The sequence below is a fragment of the Bufo bufo genome, chromosome 1 (assembly GCF_905171765.1).
Source record: "Bufo bufo chromosome 1, aBufBuf1.1, whole genome shotgun sequence".
Taxonomy (NCBI): Eukaryota; Metazoa; Chordata; class Amphibia; order Anura; family Bufonidae; genus Bufo; species Bufo bufo.
This window is the reverse complement of record NC_053389.1, coordinates 608,853,502-608,876,500: the sequence shown is the minus strand read 5'-3', so window position 1 is coordinate 608,876,500 and position 22,999 is coordinate 608,853,502. Positions and strand designations below refer to the sequence as shown.

Genomic DNA, 22,999 nt, shown 5'->3' with positions numbered 1-22,999 from the left:
TGTCTATCTCTATAGCAGGTTCCCTTAAAGAGTTAATAGCTAAAGATTTTATGAAATCATTTCTGAATTCCGATTTTCTAAAAATAAAACAATGTTATGTGCTGCTTCAGTCTCAAGACAGAAAGGGGTTAAAACAAAGAGAACTCCGCCTATTTGCAGGTTTTATATTTTTTTTGTTTAAAGACTTCCTGCTCGCATTTTTTTTCACAGAGCATGAACTGTGCATACATTACAGCAACCTGGAAAAATGGATCCTGCTCATGTTAAGTGGACTACAACTGAATATAGTCTTCAAGGATATGTGTCAACCTTCCGTAATGCTTTTCCCAACATAATCAAGATCACAGAGGGGTTCCTCGGGAAGCAAGAGATAGACAGTGTCAGCTCCAGCATGGTGAGACAACTTTAGCTGAACCAGGCAAGGTTCTTTCACCTTCTGTTTCATTATCAGTAGATGTTTTTGTTCATACCGTATTTGTGTATAATGATTTGAACATTTTTGTTTTCTGCTTCCCCTAATTGTAAAGTTTTGTGTGATAAAAAGAAAACTATAGAATTATTGCAATTGCTATAGTAGTAGTATTATTAGACTTGCCCTTATTTTACATGTAGCAATCCCCTTTATTGTATATGTTACTTTGACAGCAATTTTGGCTTATATTTTTAAGAAATGTACAGTATATTAATGTTATTTTAAATGCACATTTTACTTGCATGTCTTTTGCCTTGTAGGCAACATGCCCAAAAACATGTTTAACCGGTCATCAGCTATGACTAGTGGACAATCAGAAGGTCCTCACCAGGGGCGGATTAAGTGCATGATAGGCCCGGGGCTGTCTACCCAATTCGCCTGCCCCCCCCCCCCTCCATTTTAGTTGTAGTTTTTTTTCTGTATGAAGAGGCTGCGGTGCAAAGACTCTTCCTAGGCCATATGACATTGTCCCATCTGAGTGATTGGGTCTGAGCTGTAATACCAAGCGCAGTGCTATCAAATGGACAGAGCTGTGCTTGGTAAGGAGCAAAGAGGCTGCGGCGCTCACTTTAACATAATTGTCTCCTCAAACAGCTTATTGGTGGGGGTGCCAGGAGTCGGACCCCCACCATCTCATAACTCTCTGAGTACAGATTTCATAGATGTTACCTGCAGTCCTATGTAACACCCCACATAACACAGTGAACTATTGTGTTATGTGGGGTGTTACATAGGACTGCATGGAACATCTACTACATTATCTTCACAAAATCACAGAAATATAGTTGCAAATATGGGGGAGCTGCTCAAACCCCAAACACTGTAACGTGTTTCTCATTGGGGGAGCAGTCCCACTGAATGTGGACCGCAGCAAACGATCATCCCCTGCAAAAAATGCGTACAATGGAGGATGCCGGCGCGGTCCACATGCACCACAAAGGCATCCTACACAAAATGAAGCATTGTGCGGATGAAAATATAATTATATAAATCACAGAAAAACATGCACCAAACGGATATGCCACTGACTATACTAGCTAGTCATACAAGCAGATATTAAAAGCTGAGACTTTTGCCAATATATTCCTGTCAGGAACATATCGGAGCCCATCATGCACCACGTCACGGTCTCTCAGCATGGCAAGGGTCCTACCACTACGCTAACTATGGTGTGAACACGGTCTGAAGGTGATGAAATCCAGCTCACAGCCAAGCTTCCACACAACCGCATAGCAGGACAACTAGTGCAATGTGAATAAAGCAAGACAGCTTGGCTGTGAGCTGGATTTCATCACCTTCAGACCGTGTTCACACCATAGTTAGCGTAGTGGTAGGACCCTTGCCATGCTGAGAGACCGTGACGTGGTGCATGATGGGCTCAGATATGTTCCTAACAGGAATATATTGGCAAAAGTCTCAGCTTTTAATATCTGCATTTATGACTAGCTAGTATAGTCAGTGGCATATCCGTTTGGTGCATTTTTTCTGTGATTTATACGATTATATTTTCATCCGCACAATGCTCCGTTTTGTGTAGGATGCCTTTGTGGTGCATGTGGACCGCGCCGGCATCCTCCATTGTACGCATTTTTTGCAGGGGATGGTCGTTTGCTGCGGTCCACATGCGGTGGGACTGCTCCCCAATGAGAAACAGGCTACAGTGTTTGGGGTTTGAGCAGTTCCCCCATATTTGCCACTATATTTCTGTGATTTTGTTTTATATGTATTGAATGTGCCTTTACCTGGCATTTAAACATTCTTTTGCACCTGGTAACCTCCATCACATGGTCTTATATGGGTGTGGCTTACAGTCTTGCTTTGTTCACATTGCACTAGTTGTCCTGCTATGCGGTTGTGTGGAGACTTGGCTGTGAGCTGGATTTCATCACCTTCAGACCGTGTTCACACCATAGTTAGCGTAGTGGTAGGACCCTTGCCATGCTGAGAGACCGTGACGTGGTGCATGATGGCTCCGATGTGTTCCTGACCGGAATATATTGGAAAAAGTCCCAGCTTTTAATATCTGCTTGTATGACTAGCTAGTATAGTCAGTGGCATATCTGTTTGGTGCATTTTTTTCTGTGATTTATACATTATCTTCACACAGAAAGTTATCACTGTTATCTTGGCTGTTACATAGGACTGCAGGTAACAAATTAAAATTTTAGTTGCCAAATTTAAAATACATATGATTGTGATAAAAAAAAAGACTTGGAGGATAAGATGAGACGCAGGTCACAGTAGTGAGCCAGCTCTACATATAGCAGAATACAGCACCACATACCTGTTACATCCAGTGACATCTCCTGTCATGTAGACCTTCTCTTTCCTCTTCTCCTCCATTTGACCCAGACCGCCATGACTAATTCTTTCAGCCGCATCTCGTCTCTACAGAGTTTGTTACACAGACACGTTAGAGTTCTTATAATTGGGGTCATTTATCAAACTGGTGTAAAGTACAACACAGCAACCAATCAGACTCCACCTTTCATTTTCCAAAGGAGCTGTCAAAAATGAAAGGTGGAATCTTTTGCAATGGGTAACTGACCCAGTTCTACTTTACACCAGTTTGATAAATTACCCCAAAGGTCCCTATAGTGTCTATGCAGTATGCCAGTCCGTCAGGGGGAGCGAATGTGAGGTCCCGGGTTAATAGGCAGACCGAGGGTTGTTCTTGGTACTCACAGTTTATAGAAGACCCTGGGCAGGCGTACAGCAGTGATGGAGAGGCTGGCACATAGATCCTCTGGGGCACTTTCTGTATGTAGGGACCAGGCCGGATGTTAGGTGAGGTGCCCTGGGTGTTGGAAGTTTAGTGTGCAGGTGGCAAGATCCCTTATAGTTCGTGACGCCAGTGCCGGTAATGGTGGCACACCGATTTGTTGTAGGAATAATTGAGGTACACACAGTTGTAGTGAAGCAGAACTCCTTTTTAATGAACAGTTCAACTATTTACAGGCTTCAGATAAAGTTCCATATGCAGGATATTGGTATCAGGCAGGCTTGACATAAATGGCAGGTAAAAATCCTAGCAAGATATCTCAGAGGGAATAAACTCACAGATCAGGCTGTACTTTCTGAAGAATCCTGTCTGACTTTCTCCAAGGCCCGGATGCCTAATAGCTGGCTTTATCCTTGGGAGGGGAACCTTCCTCTGGCATGAATCCACTTGCTGCAAATAACCTTCTGCCTTTCAGCTTTCTACTTTGCTGGTTAAAATTAGCACTGCTCTGTCCTTTGTAAGCTGCAGGATAACTTCAGGAGGGAACTTCTTCTCCTGAGGGCAAGCTAGGAGCCTGGGCTATCTAGCTGCATGTTAGAAGCTGCACTTCAGCTAACACCTGGCTAAAGTCAATACTGGCTTCTGACCACACTCTCCTCTTCTCCTGAACTGGACCTGACTATATATACTAGGGGGTCCCCTACTGCCTAGGAGGAGGAACTACACCCCTAGCAGGCCTGGTACACAGGAAATAACATGAAATTATACATTTCAATGCAATATAAAATACCATAACCGTGTTCCACAGGAGGTGGAGAACAACGTGACCCAATTAACCCTTGAGTAGTGCCCACCCTCACGTAGTGGGACACTACATCTACAGCAATTATAATGTCCCCTAGAGTACCCCCAGTAATAATAACATCTTATATTGTGCTCCAGGTAATAATGCCTGTATAGTGTCCCTAAAAATAATGTCCCCTAATAGAAACCCCCACACACTGCCCTCATATAGTTATTTCCCCCACACTATCCCCATACAGTAGTTTCCACCACACTGCTCCCATTTAGTAATTTCCCCACACTGCCCCATACAGTAATTTCCCCCACACTGCCCTATATAGTAATTTCCACCACACTGCCCCATATAGTAATCCCCCCCACACTGCCCCATATAGTAATTTCCACCAGACTGCCCCATACAGTAATTTCCACCACACTGCTCCCATAAAGTTATTTCCCCCACACTATCCCCATACAGTAATTTCCACCACACTGCTCCCATATAGTAATTTCCCCACACTGCCCCATACAGTAATTTCCACCAGACTGCCCCATACAGTAATTTCCACCACACTGCTCCCATACAGTAATTTCTACCACACTGCTCCCATATAGTAATTTCCACCACACTGCTCCCATATAGTAATTTCCCCCACACTGCCCCATACAGTAATTTCCACCACACTGCCCCATACAGTAATTTCCACCACACTGCTCCCATACAGTAATTTCTACCACACTGCTCCCATATAGTAATTTCCACCACACTGCTCCCATATAGTAATTTCCCCCACACTGCCCCATACAGTAATTTCCACCACACTGCTCCATACAGTAATTTCCACCACACTGCTCCCATATAGTAATTTCCACCACACTGCTCCCATATAGTAATTTCCACCACACTGCTCCCATATAGTAATTTCCCCCACACTGCTCCCATATAGTAATTTCCACCACACTGCTCCCATATAGTAATTTCCACCACACTGCTCCCATACAGTAATTTCCCCCACACTGCCCCATACAGTAGTTTCCACCAGACTGCCCCATACAGTAATTTCCACCACACTGCTCCCATAAAGTTATTTCCCCCACACTATCCCCATACAGTAATTTCCACCACACTGCTCCCATAAAGTTATTTCCCCCACACTATCCCCATACAGTAATTTCCACCACACTGCTCCCATATAGTAATTTCCCCACACTGCCCCATACAGTAATTTCCACCAGACTGCCCCATACAGTAATTTCCACCACACTGCTCCCATACAGTAATTTCCACCACACTGCTCCCATATAGTAATTTCCACCACACTGCTCCCATATAGTAATTTCCCCCACACTGCCCCATACAGTAATTTCCACCACACTGCTCCATACAGTAATTTCCACCACACTGCCCCCATATAGTAATTTCCACCACACTGCTCCCATATAGTAATTTCCACCACACTGCTCCCATATAGTAATTTCCCCCACACTGCTCCCATATAGTAATTTCCACCACACTGCTCCCATATAGTAATTTCCACCACACTGCTCCCATATAGTAATTTCCCCCACACTGCCCCATACAGTAGTTTCCACCAGACTGCCCCATACAGTAATTTCCACCACACTGCTCCCATAAAGTTATTTCCCCCACACTATCCCCATACAGTAATTTCCACCACACTGCTCCCATATAGTAATTTCCCCCACACTATCCCCATACAGTTATTTCCCCCACACTGCCCCATACAGTAATTTCCACCACACTGCCCCATACAGTAATTTCCACCAGACTGCCCCATACAGTAATTTCCACCACACTGCTCCCATAGAATAATTTCCACCACACTGCTCCCATATAGTAATTTCCCCCACACTGCCCCATACAGTAATTTCCACCAAACCGCCCCATATAGTAATTTCCACCACACTGCTCCCATATAGTAATTTCCCCCTGCGTCCAGGCACAGGCGCGGCGCAATGGCGTCATCACGCCCGTCTGCGTCGGGATTGTACTACCGCATAGGCTTCAGGCCTACTAGGCCTGAAGCCTCTGGCAGTGATCGGCGGGGCAGGGAACTATGCTCTACCGTGCCCCGCCGTAGATTGTGGGCTTTTGGGTCGGCGTTGGGCCCCCCAGCGATGCCGGGCTCGGGGCCGCAGACCCAAATGCCCCAATTATAATCAGCCACTGGTCCTCACATTACATCTCTCAGCATTATTATCATTAATAAAAATCTTTACTTATATTGTGCCAACATATTCCACAGCACTTTACAAATCAGAGGGTACATACTGTATGCGAACAAATGTAAACATTACACAGTAAGAGACTAATCGACAATTCAAAAGATAGGTATGACAGCCCTGCTCACAAGAGCTACAATAGGGGGGGTAATAGGAGTGACACAAAATATAGTAGATTAAATGCGGAGTGGACATGCCGAGGGCTCAAGAAAATAGCGCACAATACAGTAGTACGTCCTAGTTTATGGATAGGACAGAAATGCTTTGTGATTAGAGGCTCACCTTTTAGGGTTGTGCTATGGTAGGCACAACTCTACTGAAGTCATATCAAACAAGACACGATTGCCTTTTGGGTGTGCAGGCACAGGATGAGGATCCAATGTAGAAGGATGTCCGGTCCCTCTTCACTGGTCGTTGCATGTAGGGAAAGAGAGATTCTGCTTTTCGGCGCTCCAAAACCCAGTCACGGCAAACTTGAGTGTCAAACTTCTTTTATTCCAATTAAAAGGTTATCTTTAAAAAACAACGCGTTTCGGGGAATTAAGATTCCCTTCTTCAGGTTGGATAATTGGATACAAACTTAAGGTACATAAGGGGGTATATATAGTGTAAAAAACCGCCAGAAAACCACATGAGGGGGTGGGGTTGGTATTCAGGAAACACCCCTAGTTTTTTCATGGACAATGTGTCATGGTCTTACCTGCTTGCTGCTCTCCTTCGTTTGACATGTGCTGGCGGCCATCTTGGGTCCTGGGTTTCTTGTAGCCTTCCACCCTGCGGCTCCTCCTTCCCCTGGGAGGAGCTGGATGCCTAGCTCATATATATAGGAGGTCTGTGGCTTCAGTTCCTTGCTTGGTCCTCTTGTGTTCACATGCTTCTAAGACTGCTGCTGCTTCTGGTTCCTGATCCTGGCTTCGTCTGACTACCCTGCTGGTTCCTGATCCTGGCTTCGTCTGACTACCCTGCTGGTTCCTGATCCTGGCTTTGTCTGACTACCCTTCTGGTTCCTGACCTCTGGCTTCGCAAAGACTCTGCTCGGTTTCACCATCCGTTTGGACTTTTGCTTTACAGCTTTATTTTCAATAAAGCCTTCTTATTTTCACTTATCTCTTGTTGTACGTCTGGTTCATGGTTCCGTGACATTAGGACCAAGCCATGAATTCTGACGGTACAGGGCCATCCTCGCTACCCACGCTGGTTGCCAGACTTGATCAGCAGGATCACCTGTTGGGTCGGTTCGCTGTGGCGTTGCAAACCCTGCTTGAACGCACGGCTCATTTCGCTCCCGTTGCCGATGGGTCGGTTGTCGCTCCTGGGCTCGCTCCTACTGCCGCTCCGGTTGTTGCGCCAGAGTCTACCCCGACACCTGTTGTTGCGCCTGCGGTGTTTCGGGGTATGACCGGTTCTGCCCCTCTTCCACAGCGCTTTGGGGGAGAGCCAACTCAGTGCCGAGGTTTCCTTAACCAGGTGGGCATTTATTTCGAGTTGCTGCCACATGCCTTTCCTACTGAGAGATCAAAGGTGGGCTTCTTGATCTCGCTGCTCTCGGACAAGGCCTTGGCCTGGGCCAGCCCTTTATGGGAGAACAACAATCCGGTGGTTGCCGAGTTTTCCGGTTTTGTTGCTTCTCTTCGGAAGGTATTCGATGTGCCGGCTCGTGCCGCCTCTGCTGCGAAGCTCCTTATGTCCATCAGACAGGGTTCACGATCCGTAGCTGAATACGCCATTGAGTTTCGTACCCTGGCAGCAGAGGTGGGCTGGAATAATGAGGCTCTGGTCGCTGCTTTCTCTCATGGTCTCTCGGATGCCTTGAAGGATGAGGTTGCAGCTAAGGACCTACCAGTTGAGCTCGAGTCTCTTATTTCTTTCCTGATTTTGATTGACACCAGACTCAGGGAGAGACCTTCCTTTAAGGAGAACCTGCGGAGGTCTTCTAACAGATTGGTGCCTACGTTTGCTGTCCCACCCGTGCCTCCCTCTCCTCCCACGCCTCCTGGGGATGACTTGTCTGGGGGTGAACCCATGCAGCTGGGGTTTGCTCGCCTGTCCGAGGGGGAGAGGGCACTCCGGAGACGCGAGGGCCGATGCATGTACTGTGGTCTCGGTGGGCATTTTCGGTTGGCATATCCGAACCGTCCGGGAAACGCTCGTACCCTGAGATCCTGTCGGGGGCAGATCTTGGGTGGAGTCTCCTCGTCCCCGGTTTCCCGTGTTGACAAACCACTGATCACTGTTGTCCTCTCCTGGGTCGGGGGCTCGGTGACGACCCAGGCGTTGGTGGACTCTGGTGCTGGTGGTTTGTTCATTGATAGTGTGTTCGCTGCCGCCAATTCCATTCCTCTGCAGGCTCGAGGTTCCCCACTGGCTCTTGAGGCGATAGACGGCAGACCCCTTCTGCCGCCACACGTGACTCATGAGACCCTTCCAGTGGGGATAGCCATTGGTGCCGTTCACAGAGAGTCGGTCTGCCTCCAGGTTATTTCGTCTCCACACTACTCGGTGGTCTTGGGGTACCCCTGGCTCCAGAAGCATAATCCGACTTTCGATTGGAGATCGGTCGAGATCCTCTCGTGGTCACCGCAGTGTGGGGCTAGTTGCATCCATGGGTCTGTCAAGTTGCTGTGTACTTCCTCGGACTCTCTGTTGCCTCCTGAATACGAGGAGTACCGGGATGTATTCGATAAGGTGCGCGCGGTTGCCCTACCTCCGCACCGCCCATACGATTGTGCCATAGAGTTACAATCTGGTGCCGTTCCTCCTCGTGGCAAAGTCTATCCACTGTCGGTAGCGGAGAATGAGGCCATGGAGGAGTACGTGAGGGAGGCGCTTTCACGCGGACACATTCGCAAATCTTCGTCCCCGGCAGGGGCTGGATTTTTCTTTGTGAAAAAGAAGGGCGGTGAGTTGAGGCCTTGCATCGATTACAGGGGTCTCAATCGCATCACGATCAAGAACGCTTACCCGATACCCTTGATTTCCGAGCTGTTCGATCGCCTTAAAGGGGCCACGGTCTTTACCAAACTCGACCTGAGGGCGGCATACAACCTGGTAAGGATCAAGGCGGGCGATGAGTGGAAGACCGCGTTTAACACCAGGACCGGTCATTACGAATCCTTGGTTATGCCCTTTGGGTTGTGCAATGCGCCCGCAGTCTTTCAGGAATTCATCAACGATGTTTTCCGTGACCTGTTGCAGCAGTGTGTGGTAGTCTATTTGGATGACATCTTGGTATATTCTGAATCCATGGAGGCCCACATTCTGGATGTCAGACGAGTGTTGCAACGGTTACGAGAGAACAAGCTGTTCGGTAAGCTTGAGAAATGCGAATTTCACCGATCCCAGGTAACCTTCTTAGGTTACATCATTTCCGCTGAGGGGTTCTCCATGGATCCTGAGAAGGTTTCGGCTGTCTTACAGTGGCCCCAGCCCAGTGGTCTTCGTTCCCTGCAGCGCTTTTTGGGCTTCGCCAATTATTATCGGAAGTTCATCAGGGACTTTTCCATGCTGGCCAAGCCTCTCACGGATCTGACCAGGAAGGGCAGTAATTCCCAGGTCTGGCCGCTCGAGGCCATCCGAGCTTTTGAGGCCCTAAAGTCCGCCTTTGTGTCGGCTCCGATTCTGTCGCATCCCAACCCTGGGTTGCCCTTTGTCCTCGAGGTGGACGCGTCTGAGACGGGAGTAGGCGCCCTTCTGTCTCAGCGTAGAACACCAGAGGGTCCTCTGCTTCCTTGTGGGTTTTACTCCCGGAAACTGTCTTCCGCGGAGTGCAACTATCAGATTGGTGACAGGGAGTTATTGGCCATCGTGCAGGCCCTTAAAGAATGGAGGCACTTGCTCGAGGGTTCGGTGGTTCCGGTTCTCATCCTGACGGACCACAAGAATCTGACCTACCTTTCTGAGGCCAAGAGATTGACACCACGTCAGGCCAGATGGGCTCTGTTCTTGTCACGTTTTAATTACGTGGTCTCCTACCTACCCGGTTCCAAGAACATCAGGGCGGATGCCCTATCACGGCAGTACTCCGAGCTGTCCAGGGAGGAGTCGATTCCGACTTCGGTCATACCTCCGAATCAGATCCTGGCCGCCATTCGCACCAGCCTGACCTCTCCCCTGGGTGAGCAGATTTTGGCGGCTCAATCTGGTGCTCCCTCTGGGAGACCCAACGGCAGATGTTTTGTGCCTGAGGAGTTGCGCACTCGGTTGTTGCGAACCTACCATAACTCCAAGACCGCGGGGCATCCTGGAAAGAATCAGCTGTCCTGGGCTGTTTCACGTCTGTTCTGGTGGCCTTCCCTACGTTCCGACATCGCCGCATATGTAGCGGCGTGCTCCGTTTGTGCCCAGAGTAAGTCCCCTCGGCACCTTCCGTTGGGCCTTCTGCAACCCATAGCCACCGGGGAGCGCCCATGGTCACACCTGGGGATGGATTTCATTGTGGACCTCCCTGCATCCCGAGGCCATACGGTCATTCTCATGATTGTGGATCGGTTTTCCAAAATGTGCCACTGTGTTCCTCTCAAGAAGTTACCCTCTGCACAAGAGTTGGCCACGATTTTTGCCAGGGAGGTCTTCCGGTTGCACGGTTTGCCCAAGGAGATTGTGTCGGATCGGGGGAGTCAGTTTGTGTCCAGGTTCTGGCGCGCCTTTTGCTCCCAGTTGGGGATTCATCTCTCCTTCTCCTCGGCCTACCACCCTCAGTCCAATGGGGCCGCAGAACGATCCAATCAGGCCTTGGAGCAATTCCTTCGTTGCTATGTCTCCGATCACCAAGACAATTGGGTTGACCTCCTGCCTTGGGCTGAGTTTGCCAGGAACACGGCGGTGAACTCTTCCTCTGGGACGTCTCCCTTCATGGCCAATTATGGGTTCCAACCTGCCGTGTTACCGGAGGTATTCTCTCCCCAGGATATTCCGGCTGTGGAGGATCACCTTTCCGTCCTACGTGCTTCTTGGGTACAGATCCAGAAGTCCCTTGAGGTCTCTGCGCAGCGCCAGAGACTCCAGGCTGATCGCAGACGAGCGCCTGCTCCTTCCTACCAGGTCGGAGACCGTGTATGGTTGTCCACCCGCAACCTCAACCTTCGAGTGCCCACTCCCAAGCTGGCGCCTCGCTTTGTTGGTCCCTTCCGAGTGCTTCGCAGGGTAAACCCGGTAGCCTATGCCCTTGCGCTTCCTCCTGGCATGCGGATCTCCAACGTGTTTCATGTCTCCCTGTTGAAGCCACTGGTGTGTAATCGTTTCACTTCCTCGGTTCCTCGGCCTCGTCCGGTCCAAGTGGGCAATCGTGAGGAATATGAGGTGAGCAATATCCTGGACTCACGCCTGGTCCGCGGTCGGTTGCAGTTTTTGGTCCATTGGCGTGGTTATGGTCCAGAGGAGCGTTCCTGGGTTCCCTCCGCAGATGTCCATGCTCCTGCCTTGCTCCGAGCCTTCCACGCACGCTTCCCTCAGAAACCGTTTTGTGCTCCGCGGAGGAGGGGCCCTTGAGGGGGAGGTACTGTCATGGTCTTACCTGCTTGCTGCTCTCCTTCGTTTGACATGTGCTGGCGGCCATCTTGGGTCCTGGGTTTCTTGTAGCCTTCCACCCTGCGGCTCCTCCTTCCCCTGGGAGGAGCTGGATGCCTAGCTCATATATATAGGAGGTCTGTGGCTTCAGTTCCTTGCTTGGTCCTCTTGTGTTCACATGCTTCTAAGACTGCTGCTGCTTCTGGTTCCTGATCCTGGCTTCGTCTGACTACCCTGCTGGTTCCTGATCCTGGCTTCGTCTGACTACCCTGCTGGTTCCTGATCCTGGCTTTGTCTGACTACCCTTCTGGTTCCTGACCTCTGGCTTCGCAAAGACTCTGCTCGGTTTCACCATCCGTTTGGACTTTTGCTTTACAGCTTTATTTTCAATAAAGCCTTCTTATTTTCACTTATCTCTTGTTGTACGTCTGGTTCATGGTTCCGTGACACAATGATTCAAAGCATACAGTTTAAAATACATTCGCTCAATCAAAAATGTTTTAATGTGTACTTGTATTCAAATCTTATTAAAAGAAGTGGAAAAAGAACTTGTATCTATATGTTTTATTAACGATATATTAATTTTCGGGGCATTTAAAAGGACCTTCGGTCTGGGTTAAAGGGAACCTGTCACCTCTACTATGCTACTCTCACTGAGCGTTTCTAAATGTTCATTGTGTTACCCTAAATATATAAATTACACTTTTAATTTCATTTGCAGACGAATTCAATTATCAATCAATCAGTATAATGCATTTTTGTACTTCCTGCCTTTTATGCAAATTAACATAGAAGAGTCATATCCTACTTGTGTGACCAGAGAAGAGTCATATTTTCAAGCTCTGACTCGTCTCAGGTTAATTTGCATATGTATCAAATCAGTTATTTTACACAATAAAAGCACAGAGAGCTATGGGGACTGGGTATTGCGGATGTGCTAGCGGCCATCTAGCAACCCATGTCCTCAGCTCTATACCCAAAATCCAGGTGACTCGTTCCCTTTAAAGGGACACTGACAGGCCCGATAAACATATTAAGTTATTCCTATGCAGTCATAGGTCTATTAAAGTGTATTCCAACGATATAAGAGTACCTCCTGTCCGCATTTTAAACCATGTAAAAACAACTTTATAATCATCTGTCAATCAGCTTCCTTTATGCCCAAGGGGCGGTTTTTCACATCTCTTTATGCCCAAGGGGCGTTTTTACTCCTACCTTTGTGCCCAGCCGCGCCTCAACTGTCGCTTCCTAGCGCCGCCCAGCTCATTATTATTCACTGGCTGGGCGGCTTTTACAGTCCCCGATCCTCCCGAGCCGACGCAGGCACAGCAGGAGACGCTGGCATTGAATAAGGGACGCAGGCGCACTGCGAGTGAGGGTGCCGGGCAAGTTATCCGGCGCACACGCGCAGAAGGTACAAGTGAGTTCAATGCCAGGGTCTCCTGCTGCATTGAACTCACTTGTACCTTCAGTGCGTGCGCCGGATAACTTGCCCGGCACCCTCACTCGCAGTGCGCCTGCGTCCCTTATTCAATGCCAGCGTCTCCTGCTGCGCCTGCGTCGGCTCGGGAGGATCGGGGACTGTAAAAGCCGCCCAGCCAGTGAATAATAATGAGCTGGGCGGCGCTAGGAAGTGACAGTTGAGGCGTGGCTGGGCACAAAGGTAGGGGTAAAAACGCCCCTTGGGCATAAAGAGATGGGAAAAACCGCCCCTTGGGCATAAAGGAAGCTGATTGACAGATGATTATAAAGTTGTTTTTACATGGTTTACAATGTGGACAGGGGGTACTCTTATATCGTTGGAATACACTTTAATAGACCTATGACTGCATAGGAATAACTTAATATGTTTATCGGGCCTGTCAGTGTCCCTTTAAGGACCTAGGTCATATGATCGCATAATGAGGTCACATGTCTTGGATTGGGACATGTGACCGCTGCTATGCAGAGAAGGGGGGGCGGAGAGAAAGGGGAATGGGTTGAGGTAGATGAGACTAAATGACAGGAATAAAAGAAGTTTGCACTCAAGTTTGCCGTGACTAGGTTTTGGAGCGACAAAATATAGTAGTGCTTGTTTTTTTGCAATGGATCGGTGAATGACTCTTCCAAATTAACATCAATGGAGCTGAGTTGAAATAACTGATACAAAATGGATAGGTGTGATGCTGTTTTTGGAAGAAAGCGGCCATGTTTAAATGCTGCACAGCCCCTTTAAATGAAGACAGAAACAATGAACACAGTGAGACAGTTTGAGAAAGTAACTGTGTTGTAAACAAGTATGTTTGAGTAGCTCACGTAGCATACCTGTCCTTCTGCCAGGAATTACTGCAGGACTCTTTATTCAAGACATGGCAGAATATGACATACAGATCGCCCTAAACATTCACACCAAACAAACGACCCATATACCTATATATATATATATGTGACTATTTTTTTTTATTTTTTTTTAATAAAACACATAGACAGAGAGTGGAGTTAAAGGCCATGGCCTGTTTATTAACTTAATAAATAACATTATAACTTAAAACATAATCATAACCAAGTCCAGTCATAGACTCGGACTTACCTTCAGCAGTTCAATATCAAATGTACACATAAACAAGTCCATCCCCATATCGGGGACGATTATCCTCACCACCCAACAGGCCCTAAGCCACTTCACAGAAGTGGCAAGGGCCCCACCCCACCCACAGCTACTTCGACCATAGCCTGCAGGTTTAAATTAAAAATATCATAACCGATGCCTGACAAATGAACGCCATCACCAAAAAACAGGCCAGCCTCTCCACTCTCAAGATCCACATGTCTAAATGCAAAACCCCCAACTGACGGCATAAACCTTACCATAACCCTATTTATTCTCTTCCGCACCTTGTCCTTAAACCTTTGCACAGGAGATAACCTCCAGCACCGCCTTGGAATAATCTCAGAAAAAATTAGCTTAGTGAAAGGGAAAAATCTTCTGAGTTCCATCATGGACTTCTTCATCCGGAAGATAAGATGCATAGTATCTTCTTTGCCGATGTCATTCCCACCTAAATGAATTATCAAAATACCTGGTGGGAGAAGAATATCATGCAAATGCAGTACTAAATCTAACAAACCTGACCAGCAAAGACCACGCACACCGCTCCAGCTTGACAGCCTCTTCGTGTAGTGACAAATTAAGTCCATAACAACGCTCTGCAGCCCTCCTACTCGCCCAGTGCACAAAAGAGTGGCCCAGAATCCAAACCGAAACACCTGAAACTAAATTAGAAAATTAATCGATTAATAAGTGCGGTCTAACATACAATTGATAACGCTTAGAAGACCATCTCCCAATTCGCTGTATCACTGATTCATGTAGACCTGCCTGCCGCCGAAGTTGCCGCTCCAATGCGGAAGGAATGTGAAGAAAAATACCTGCCATTCAAATGCAGCACATTCAAACACTTCGACAGAACTGCTCTAAATTAAATTGGTGACAAGTCCCGATGCACAAAGAAAGATGCGTCTGCCCCATCAGGGCGACACGCCAAGTAGCACTTCACCGCTTCCACCAGGCATATGCTTTTCTCCTGAATTGCCCCAATTCTCAACCTGCAACCCCTACCTTTCTGATCCGTTTTTGACCTACTAATAAAAATTAATAACAACGAATCACCAATCACTACATTCTTCAGTGACAATCCTCCTCCACTATACCTTGACCTGGGTAACAATTCACCAATCCGCAAGGCTGCAAAAAACATTACAACAAACGCTGTCCTAAACAACACAGTTTTAAAATCATCAAAACACACTGACTTAGTTGCATTGCATAATCTCAATAATATCTCTGGCGTAATCGGACATCTCTCGTCCTGCAAACAACCTCTAGCCTTATACCCCTTCAATAACTGCCTCACCAAGAAAACTTCAGACAAAGCCTTGTGCCCACATGCTCTAAGAAAAAACTAAACTCCTGCTAAAACCCTGCAGACCGACGTGTAAGCCAACTTCTCTTCAAACAGGCTTAGGCAAAAAGACACCGCTACAGCATCATTAACCCCCAAAGGCGACAAGGACCTACCATTCATGAAACGCTCCCACCTCAGCCATGATGACAAATAACGTCTCCAAGTTGCTCCTGCCACCGAACGGCTCAATAGCTCCATAACTACCGCCAAATCAGCGCCCACAGGTGCTCCGGACAGGGACTCCCTAAAGCATCTGCCAACGGAACCAAGCTGAAGAACCTCTGCATCTGCGAACGGGATAACGCATCGGCAATGTCATTATTAATGCCAGGGATATGCACTGCTTTTATCCAAATATTCAAACGCAAACAGATAAGCACTAAAAGCCTCAAAAGCTTAACTACTAACGGATTCTTAGACGATAGACAATTAGTCGCAAACATCACACCTTTATTATCCGTATGCAACCTAATGCACTTATTCCTAAAGAAACTACCCCATAAAACCAAAGCAACAACAACTGGAAAAAGATCAAGTAAAACTACATTTTTTAAAACACCATTCCTAACCCATGACTCATGCCAAACCTCTGAACACCAATGCCCTTCCCAAAATGCCCCAAAACCTACACTCCCCGCTGAGTCAGTAAACAAATTCACAAACTCCTCCTGCCACATAGAGCGACCATTAAAACTTTCTAAAAACTCCAACCATAATTTAAGGTCATCCCTTACGTCATTATCCAATGCCACATGAAAACTAGGATTCTTAATGCCTGCAATCCTCTGTGACAGCTGCCTGCAAAATACACGTCCCATGGGCATGACCCTACAACAAAATGTCAGCAAACCTAACAAAGACTGAACTTCCTTCACAGTAACAGAATGACGAACTAAAACCCCTTTAATCAAACCAGCCGCTTTCTGCACTTTTTCCATTGGTAACCTCACTTCCCCAATCCCTGAATCTATAACAATACCCAAATATTCAATACAACAAGATGGAAAAACAGTTTTTTCAATAGCTAACGGAACTCCAAACTCAGAACAGACATTAAAAAACTCAACTAAAACCTCAGAACATGCGGAATCCCCTGGAGGCCCAACAAATAAAAAATCCTTAGTGCCGGTCAATCGGTCATCGGAGATCAGAATATGACCCATCTGTGAGAAGCAAAAAACTCTAACTACAGTGCACTGTAAGTTTGAATTTGGCCGCCACAACGAACGGCCGAGCCTGAGCAAATTACTGAACACCATCCTACGTGCCGATACGTCATCTCCGGAGCGACTAATTTTCCTCCAAACCCACGTGGGACACTGACAGTGAAACAGCCGGGACGCCGGCATCCAGCGAGCCCCGAGGAACCTGACCGATTGATCGGCACTAAGGAAAGGTAAGCCCACATAGTGGGTGATCACCAGGTGCATTTTTACTGCCAATCGCTAAGCGATATCTATATGGGAAAGAGGTAGTCATTTACAATACAAATATTGACTTTATCCTAGCGAACACCATCTCGCATTGTCTGCCTACATTCAGGACAGAATTAAAGAGGACTTCTTTTTCCTTTTTTCCTTTTTTTTCCAGGAACTTATATGTGAACACTCACGGTCTTTTTTCCTATAGCGGTCACTTAAACAAAACAATATAAGGACCAACATTGAACATTGGACGTTCAAATATATGATTCATGATATCATTGTATGATTAGCATAATACTGTGCGAAACCTTATAACAAACATTCAGTGCTAGTGCATACTTTTATCTTTTTATTCTTTTATGTATGTATTAATAAACATTGTGATTTGCATCTAACCATACGGTCCCATGTGTTGAGAGTGCCAGTCTTCTAGTTATATACGTTTTCTTGCATTTGTGAAGGGTGAATCATTTTAGACTAGAGCACCTCTCTGTGGCTGTGAGAGGGTGAGCTATTTCCCATTTTTTATCTTGTTTTAAATAAAAAATCGTCTAAGTAATCAACCACACCTCCTTTCATCACCCGGACTGAGACTACCCACTCCAAAAAAGTCGAGAATGCCTCAAAATAAAAACAAGAAATAGAACAGCCCATAGGCAAACATTTATCAAAATAAAACCTGTCCTTGAAATAAAAACCCAAAGAATTGAAAGCCGCCGGGTGTATTGGCAACAGCCTAAAGGCAGATTTAACATCTGCCTTGGCCAAAAGAGCCCCCACACCAAACGACTTTACTAAGGACACAGCAACATCAAACGTAGAATAGCACACTCTAGATAAAGAACTATCAATCTCGTCATTTAACGAACTACCAAATGGGTAAGATAAATGGTGAATTATCCTAAATGAATTAGGTTCCTTCTTTGGAACCACCCCCAGAGGAGATAACCTGAAATCCCCAAAGGGTGGCTCCACAAAAGGACCAGCCACTCTACCTGCTAAAATTTCAGCATTTAATTTAACCTCCACAACATGCGGGTATTTCTCAACCGACGGCAGGTTCTTCACCATCACACAGCCCTGCCCAGAAAATGGCGGTATAATGAAACCCTCTGAAAAACCCGAAATCAACAAATCAGCTATCTGTCGGTTTGGATACCGACCTAACCAAGGGAGCATGCTCTCCCACTTTACTGGTGTCGACGCTTTTCTGAAGAAACTCCTTTGCCGTCGGCTGTGACGGCAAACTGGCCTTCTTAAAGCATCTGGACATCGGATGGCCGCCCCACAGAAAGCACACTCATGCTTGTACTTGCATGTGGCGGGCCATTTGCAATGTGACTCGTTGTATGCAAAACATACCCCACGCTTCATTACACTCACAGAAGGAGGCGTCTTAGGAATAGCCACCGACCTCTGCGGCATTAATAAATTAAGCCATAGGCCTACATCTTTAGTACCCCAACGCAACTGAGGATAGACCGCCATTTTCTGTCTAAAGTTCTCATCAGAATGAAACCATCCTAAACCACCAAAATTTTTATATGCTTCCAACACTATGTCTACATGTTGAAAAAGACCTGAGCATTTCTCCAGCTGCTTCTCTCCTAAAACACTAGCAAAAATACAAAATGCTTGAAGCCAATTGTGGAAAGATCTAGGAATGGGACGCCTCCTGTCCTCCTCAGATTTTTCATCTCTGCGCTCCACTTTAACAATAAAATCCTTAGAGGCAGGGAGGAGGGACAAAATATCAATAAAGTCGCCATTCCAGATCTTTTTCCTAATCGCTGTAGGTAGATGAAAGCCTAATGGAGAAATAGAACAAGGCATAACTTCCCTAAAACAGCCCTCTGCTATACCTTTGGCATGGGACAGCACAGGCACAGACAGAGGCTCTATTAAGCTATCCCCCTCTCCCAGTCCCAAACCGTCAGCCGGTAGCCAGGCAGAAGAAACATTACCTAACAAACCACCAGCTGCAGCAGGGGAGGGAGGGGGTTGAAGCTGGGGGGGGTCTAGAAACCAGCCCCTGTAGGGAGGATAACACTTGGGATAAAGATGAAATAACCAGAGCAAGTTGGCCCGGCCACACACCTGACTGATGAACAGGTCCAGGTAGGGATGATGCTGCCATCTGCACACTGGCTCCAGATGTTCCTCCTGCCGCACCTCCAGCCCAGCCAACAGAGGGCTGGCTATCCATGACTCCCGTCCCAGGCCCCTCCGCACCCTGAGCCTCAAGGCCACGAGCCCCCAGGGGGGAGTTAAAAGCCTGTGCTGCCGATCCATTCGCAGAGACAACAGGAAGTCGCGCACCCGATGACGTCAGATCCCGGCGTCCTCTCGCGATGCCTTCCACAGAAGTCCCGATCCCGCGAGATCTTGGCCGAGCCTGCACAGATGGAGAGGGAGAATATCTTCTGTTCGCCAGCCGGCTCCTCCTCAGACGGGAATCCCGGACCGCACCAGCTCCAGACGAGTCTTTAATACGCGCCGATTCCGGAAGCTCCAACCCGTCCACGGTGGAAACATCATCAGAAACAGGTGAAAGCAAGGAAGATGGAAAGGCAGCAGACGTCCCAGCCGAAACCGGCTCCGGAGATCTCAATCGAAGCAGACATTCTCCGATCCAGGAAGGAGCTCCATCCTCAACAGCACGGCTCGCCAATTCTTCAATCAGGGACTCCATAAGGTAAGCAGGAACAGCTGGGCACGAACGGTCCGCTTCACAGGCGTAGGTCAGTTCAAAAGGCACCGCAGCCCGTGTCTCCCACCTTCTTATCCAAACCCCTAGGACTCACATGACCAATCAGAGCCCTATCTCCAGGGCCCAGCGAAAACTTCCCTAGTCCTAGAGCATCTACAGGCCCACCTGAAAACCAATCAACATAAGGTTGCTGGGCAAGCCCATCAGCCCAGAAACCTTAATCAAAACAGCGGGAAACTTTCCCGCCTAAAATCCATCTCTCTGCCCTCCTTGCCTACCAACACAAACCTCCTCACCTAAGGTCAAATTAAGTTCAAATAAGGCTTAATGACAATTCTGCCATGGATCCCCCTCCTAATGGTCCGGGGGCTATTCATGACTGTGACATTGTAAGACATTAGTGTAAGACAGATTTTGACACCACAATATATAATTATGATAACATGATTACACCTGATAGTAACATCATAAGACTTGATTGGAATATACTAAGAAATTATTATGAAATCAAAAGGCAAGACTGTGACATCATAAGGATTGACATTGATCATGGAACCAGACAGCTTGAATATGACATCATAAGACTTGACTTAATAGATATCATAAGACATGAATATGGCATCATGAGACATAATTGTGATGTCATAATAAATGACTGCAATATCATAATCATGACATAATAAATGACCATGCCATCAAAATAAAGTACTATGACATAATAAAACTTAGTGACATCATAATACTTGATTATGAAATACTAAGACATGATTGGGACATAACTACAAAATGATTGTAAGATTTTGTTATGATGAACACATCTACAAAATGGGTGCCCTTATGCCTTCCCTCACAACATAATAAATCTTGATTATGATATTAAAAGATGAATATCATAATAAATGACTGTCACATTATAATTCACTATAGTGACATCATAAGTCATGTGACTATGAATTGATTAGAAAGCATTAATGTGACATGATGATGACATCATGAGACTTGAATATGACATCATAAAACATAATTGTGACGTCATAAGGCTTATGATAAACTATATGATAGTAACATCAAAATACTTCCAAATGATGTCATAAGACATAATAGTGACATCATAACACTTACTAAGGAAATCATAAGACCAGATTGTAATCAGGATGCTGGAGAAAAGGATTCACGGGGCACTGCACTGGATGAAACTTTAAAAATTTATTAAATATAATAAAAGTGCAGTGAATAAAAATATGACACATTTTGGCAGAAGACCCCTGCCTTCATTGGGTATAAGAAATCTGGCATGCTCCTGGTGGTATAAATACCAGCGACCCAGTAGTGAGTTGTTACTGGTGACCTGGAAGTAAAACACTACAAATTAGGCAAATAATTCAAATAAAATACTCTATGTTTCAAAGAGATCTCCTATTGAGATAGTAGCTAAGCCGGTTCCTGCTTAGCATATATAGTCCGAAAGTCTCTGATACCTAAACCCATAGCCAACCTGGTGAGAAGCAAATTCAATGTGTGTCATAAGACAGACCAAAAGATCTACACAGGATAGTAATCTATATAAAAGTATATAGATTATTACCCAAAAACAAATAATAGAAAATGAAAAGAATAATATATGGAAATTAGAGCACCAATGTACGTCCCTGCCCCTCCAAACAAAAAGAGACCAAGGACGCATGACGGTACCCCTTAGGCCTCTTTCACACGGGCGTCATGTTTTTGGCCCGGATAAGATGCGGGTGCGTCGCGGGAAAATGCGCGATTTTTCCGCGCAAGTGCAAAACATTGTAATGCGTTTTGCACGCGCGTGAGAAAAATCGCCATGTTTGGTACCCAAACCCGAACTTCTTCACAGAAGTTCGGGTTTGGGTTAGGTGTTGTGTAGATTTTATTATTTTCCCTTATAACATGGTTATAAGGGAAAATAATAGCATTCTTAATACAGAATGCATAGTACAATAGGGCTGGAGGGGTTAAAAAAATAAATCAATTTAACTCACCTTAATCCACTTGTTCGCGCAGCCCGGCTTCTCTTCTGTCTTCATCTTTGAGGAATAGGACCTTTGATGACGTCACTGCGCTCATCACATGGTCCATCACATGATCCTTTACCATGGTGATGGCTCATGTGACAGACCATGTGATGAGCGTAGTGACGTCACCACAGGTCCTTTTACTGTGCACAGCAAAGAAGAAGACAGAAGAGAAGCCGGGCTGCGCGAACAAGTGGATTAAGGTGAGTAAAAAAAATTATATTTTTTTTAACCCCTCCGGCCCTATTGTACTATGCATTCTGTATTAAGAATGCTATTATTTTCCCTTATAACCATTCACTTCTATGGGGCCTGCATTGCGTGGAAAACACACAAAGAGGAGCATGCTACGATTTTCACGCAACGCACAAGTGATGCGTGAAAATCACCGCTCATGTGCACAGCCCCATAGAAATTAATGGGTCCGGATTCAGTGCGGGTGCAATGCGTTCACCTCACGCATTGCACCCACGCGGAAATCTCGCCCGTGTGAAAAGGGGCTTACACCAGTGGAGATAGAGGGCAAAGTAAGGTTGTGACCAAATCAATTATCTCCATATACATGGGAAATACAGAGATAAGATGTGTGAAGCGAGACCTGGGGCACGCCGATAGGACACCAGGATTGAGTCCATAAGAAGCACATTTTGTGAAAGAGATGAGTCGGAATGACATATGATGTGAACATGCGCTACGTTCATAAATTAGGTGCAAAGAAGCATAGCAACTCCAATCTTAAAACTAACTTCAAACACGTGAAAATGATAATTTCCCCCTCCCCCTAAATATTCTGTGGAGGGCAAGTGTATTGGAGAATATTTAAGATAGACACTGTATTTAGACCACATAATCTTTTCTTGATACATCTTAACCCAAGAATGTTTGGCATACATTGTGACTTTAACATGGTGAATTTCCGATTTCAGTTTTATTTTTCCGTTTTTCCGATTTTATTTTTCCGTTCACATACATGTATGAAGGATTGTTTTTTGTAGTTGTACTCTCTAATTGCACTATTTGTTGCATACAATGTAATTGGAAGCTTGAAAAGATTCCAAATGAGTGGAATGTATGGATTTTTGATTACTTTTTATAAAAAAAAGATTGTGGTAGAGGTAAAGCGATGAAAAAACAGCAAATCAGCCCTTTTGATTTT

The 22,999-nt window shown here is 46.2% G+C and overlaps 1 protein-coding gene across 1 annotated transcript in view; it reads left to right on the top strand.

Moving 5' to 3' along the window:
- The first annotated feature begins 234 nt into the window (after positions 1 to 234).
- Positions 235 to 22,999, top strand: part of LOC120985605 — a 47,467-nt gene continuing 24,702 nt past the window's right edge. Inside the window, exon 1 of the mRNA XM_040413633.1 lies at positions 235 to 394. Coding sequence (XP_040269567.1) covers positions 248 to 394 — 147 coding nt within the window. The 5' untranslated portion in view covers positions 235 to 247. The remainder of the gene's footprint in view (positions 395 to 22,999) is intronic.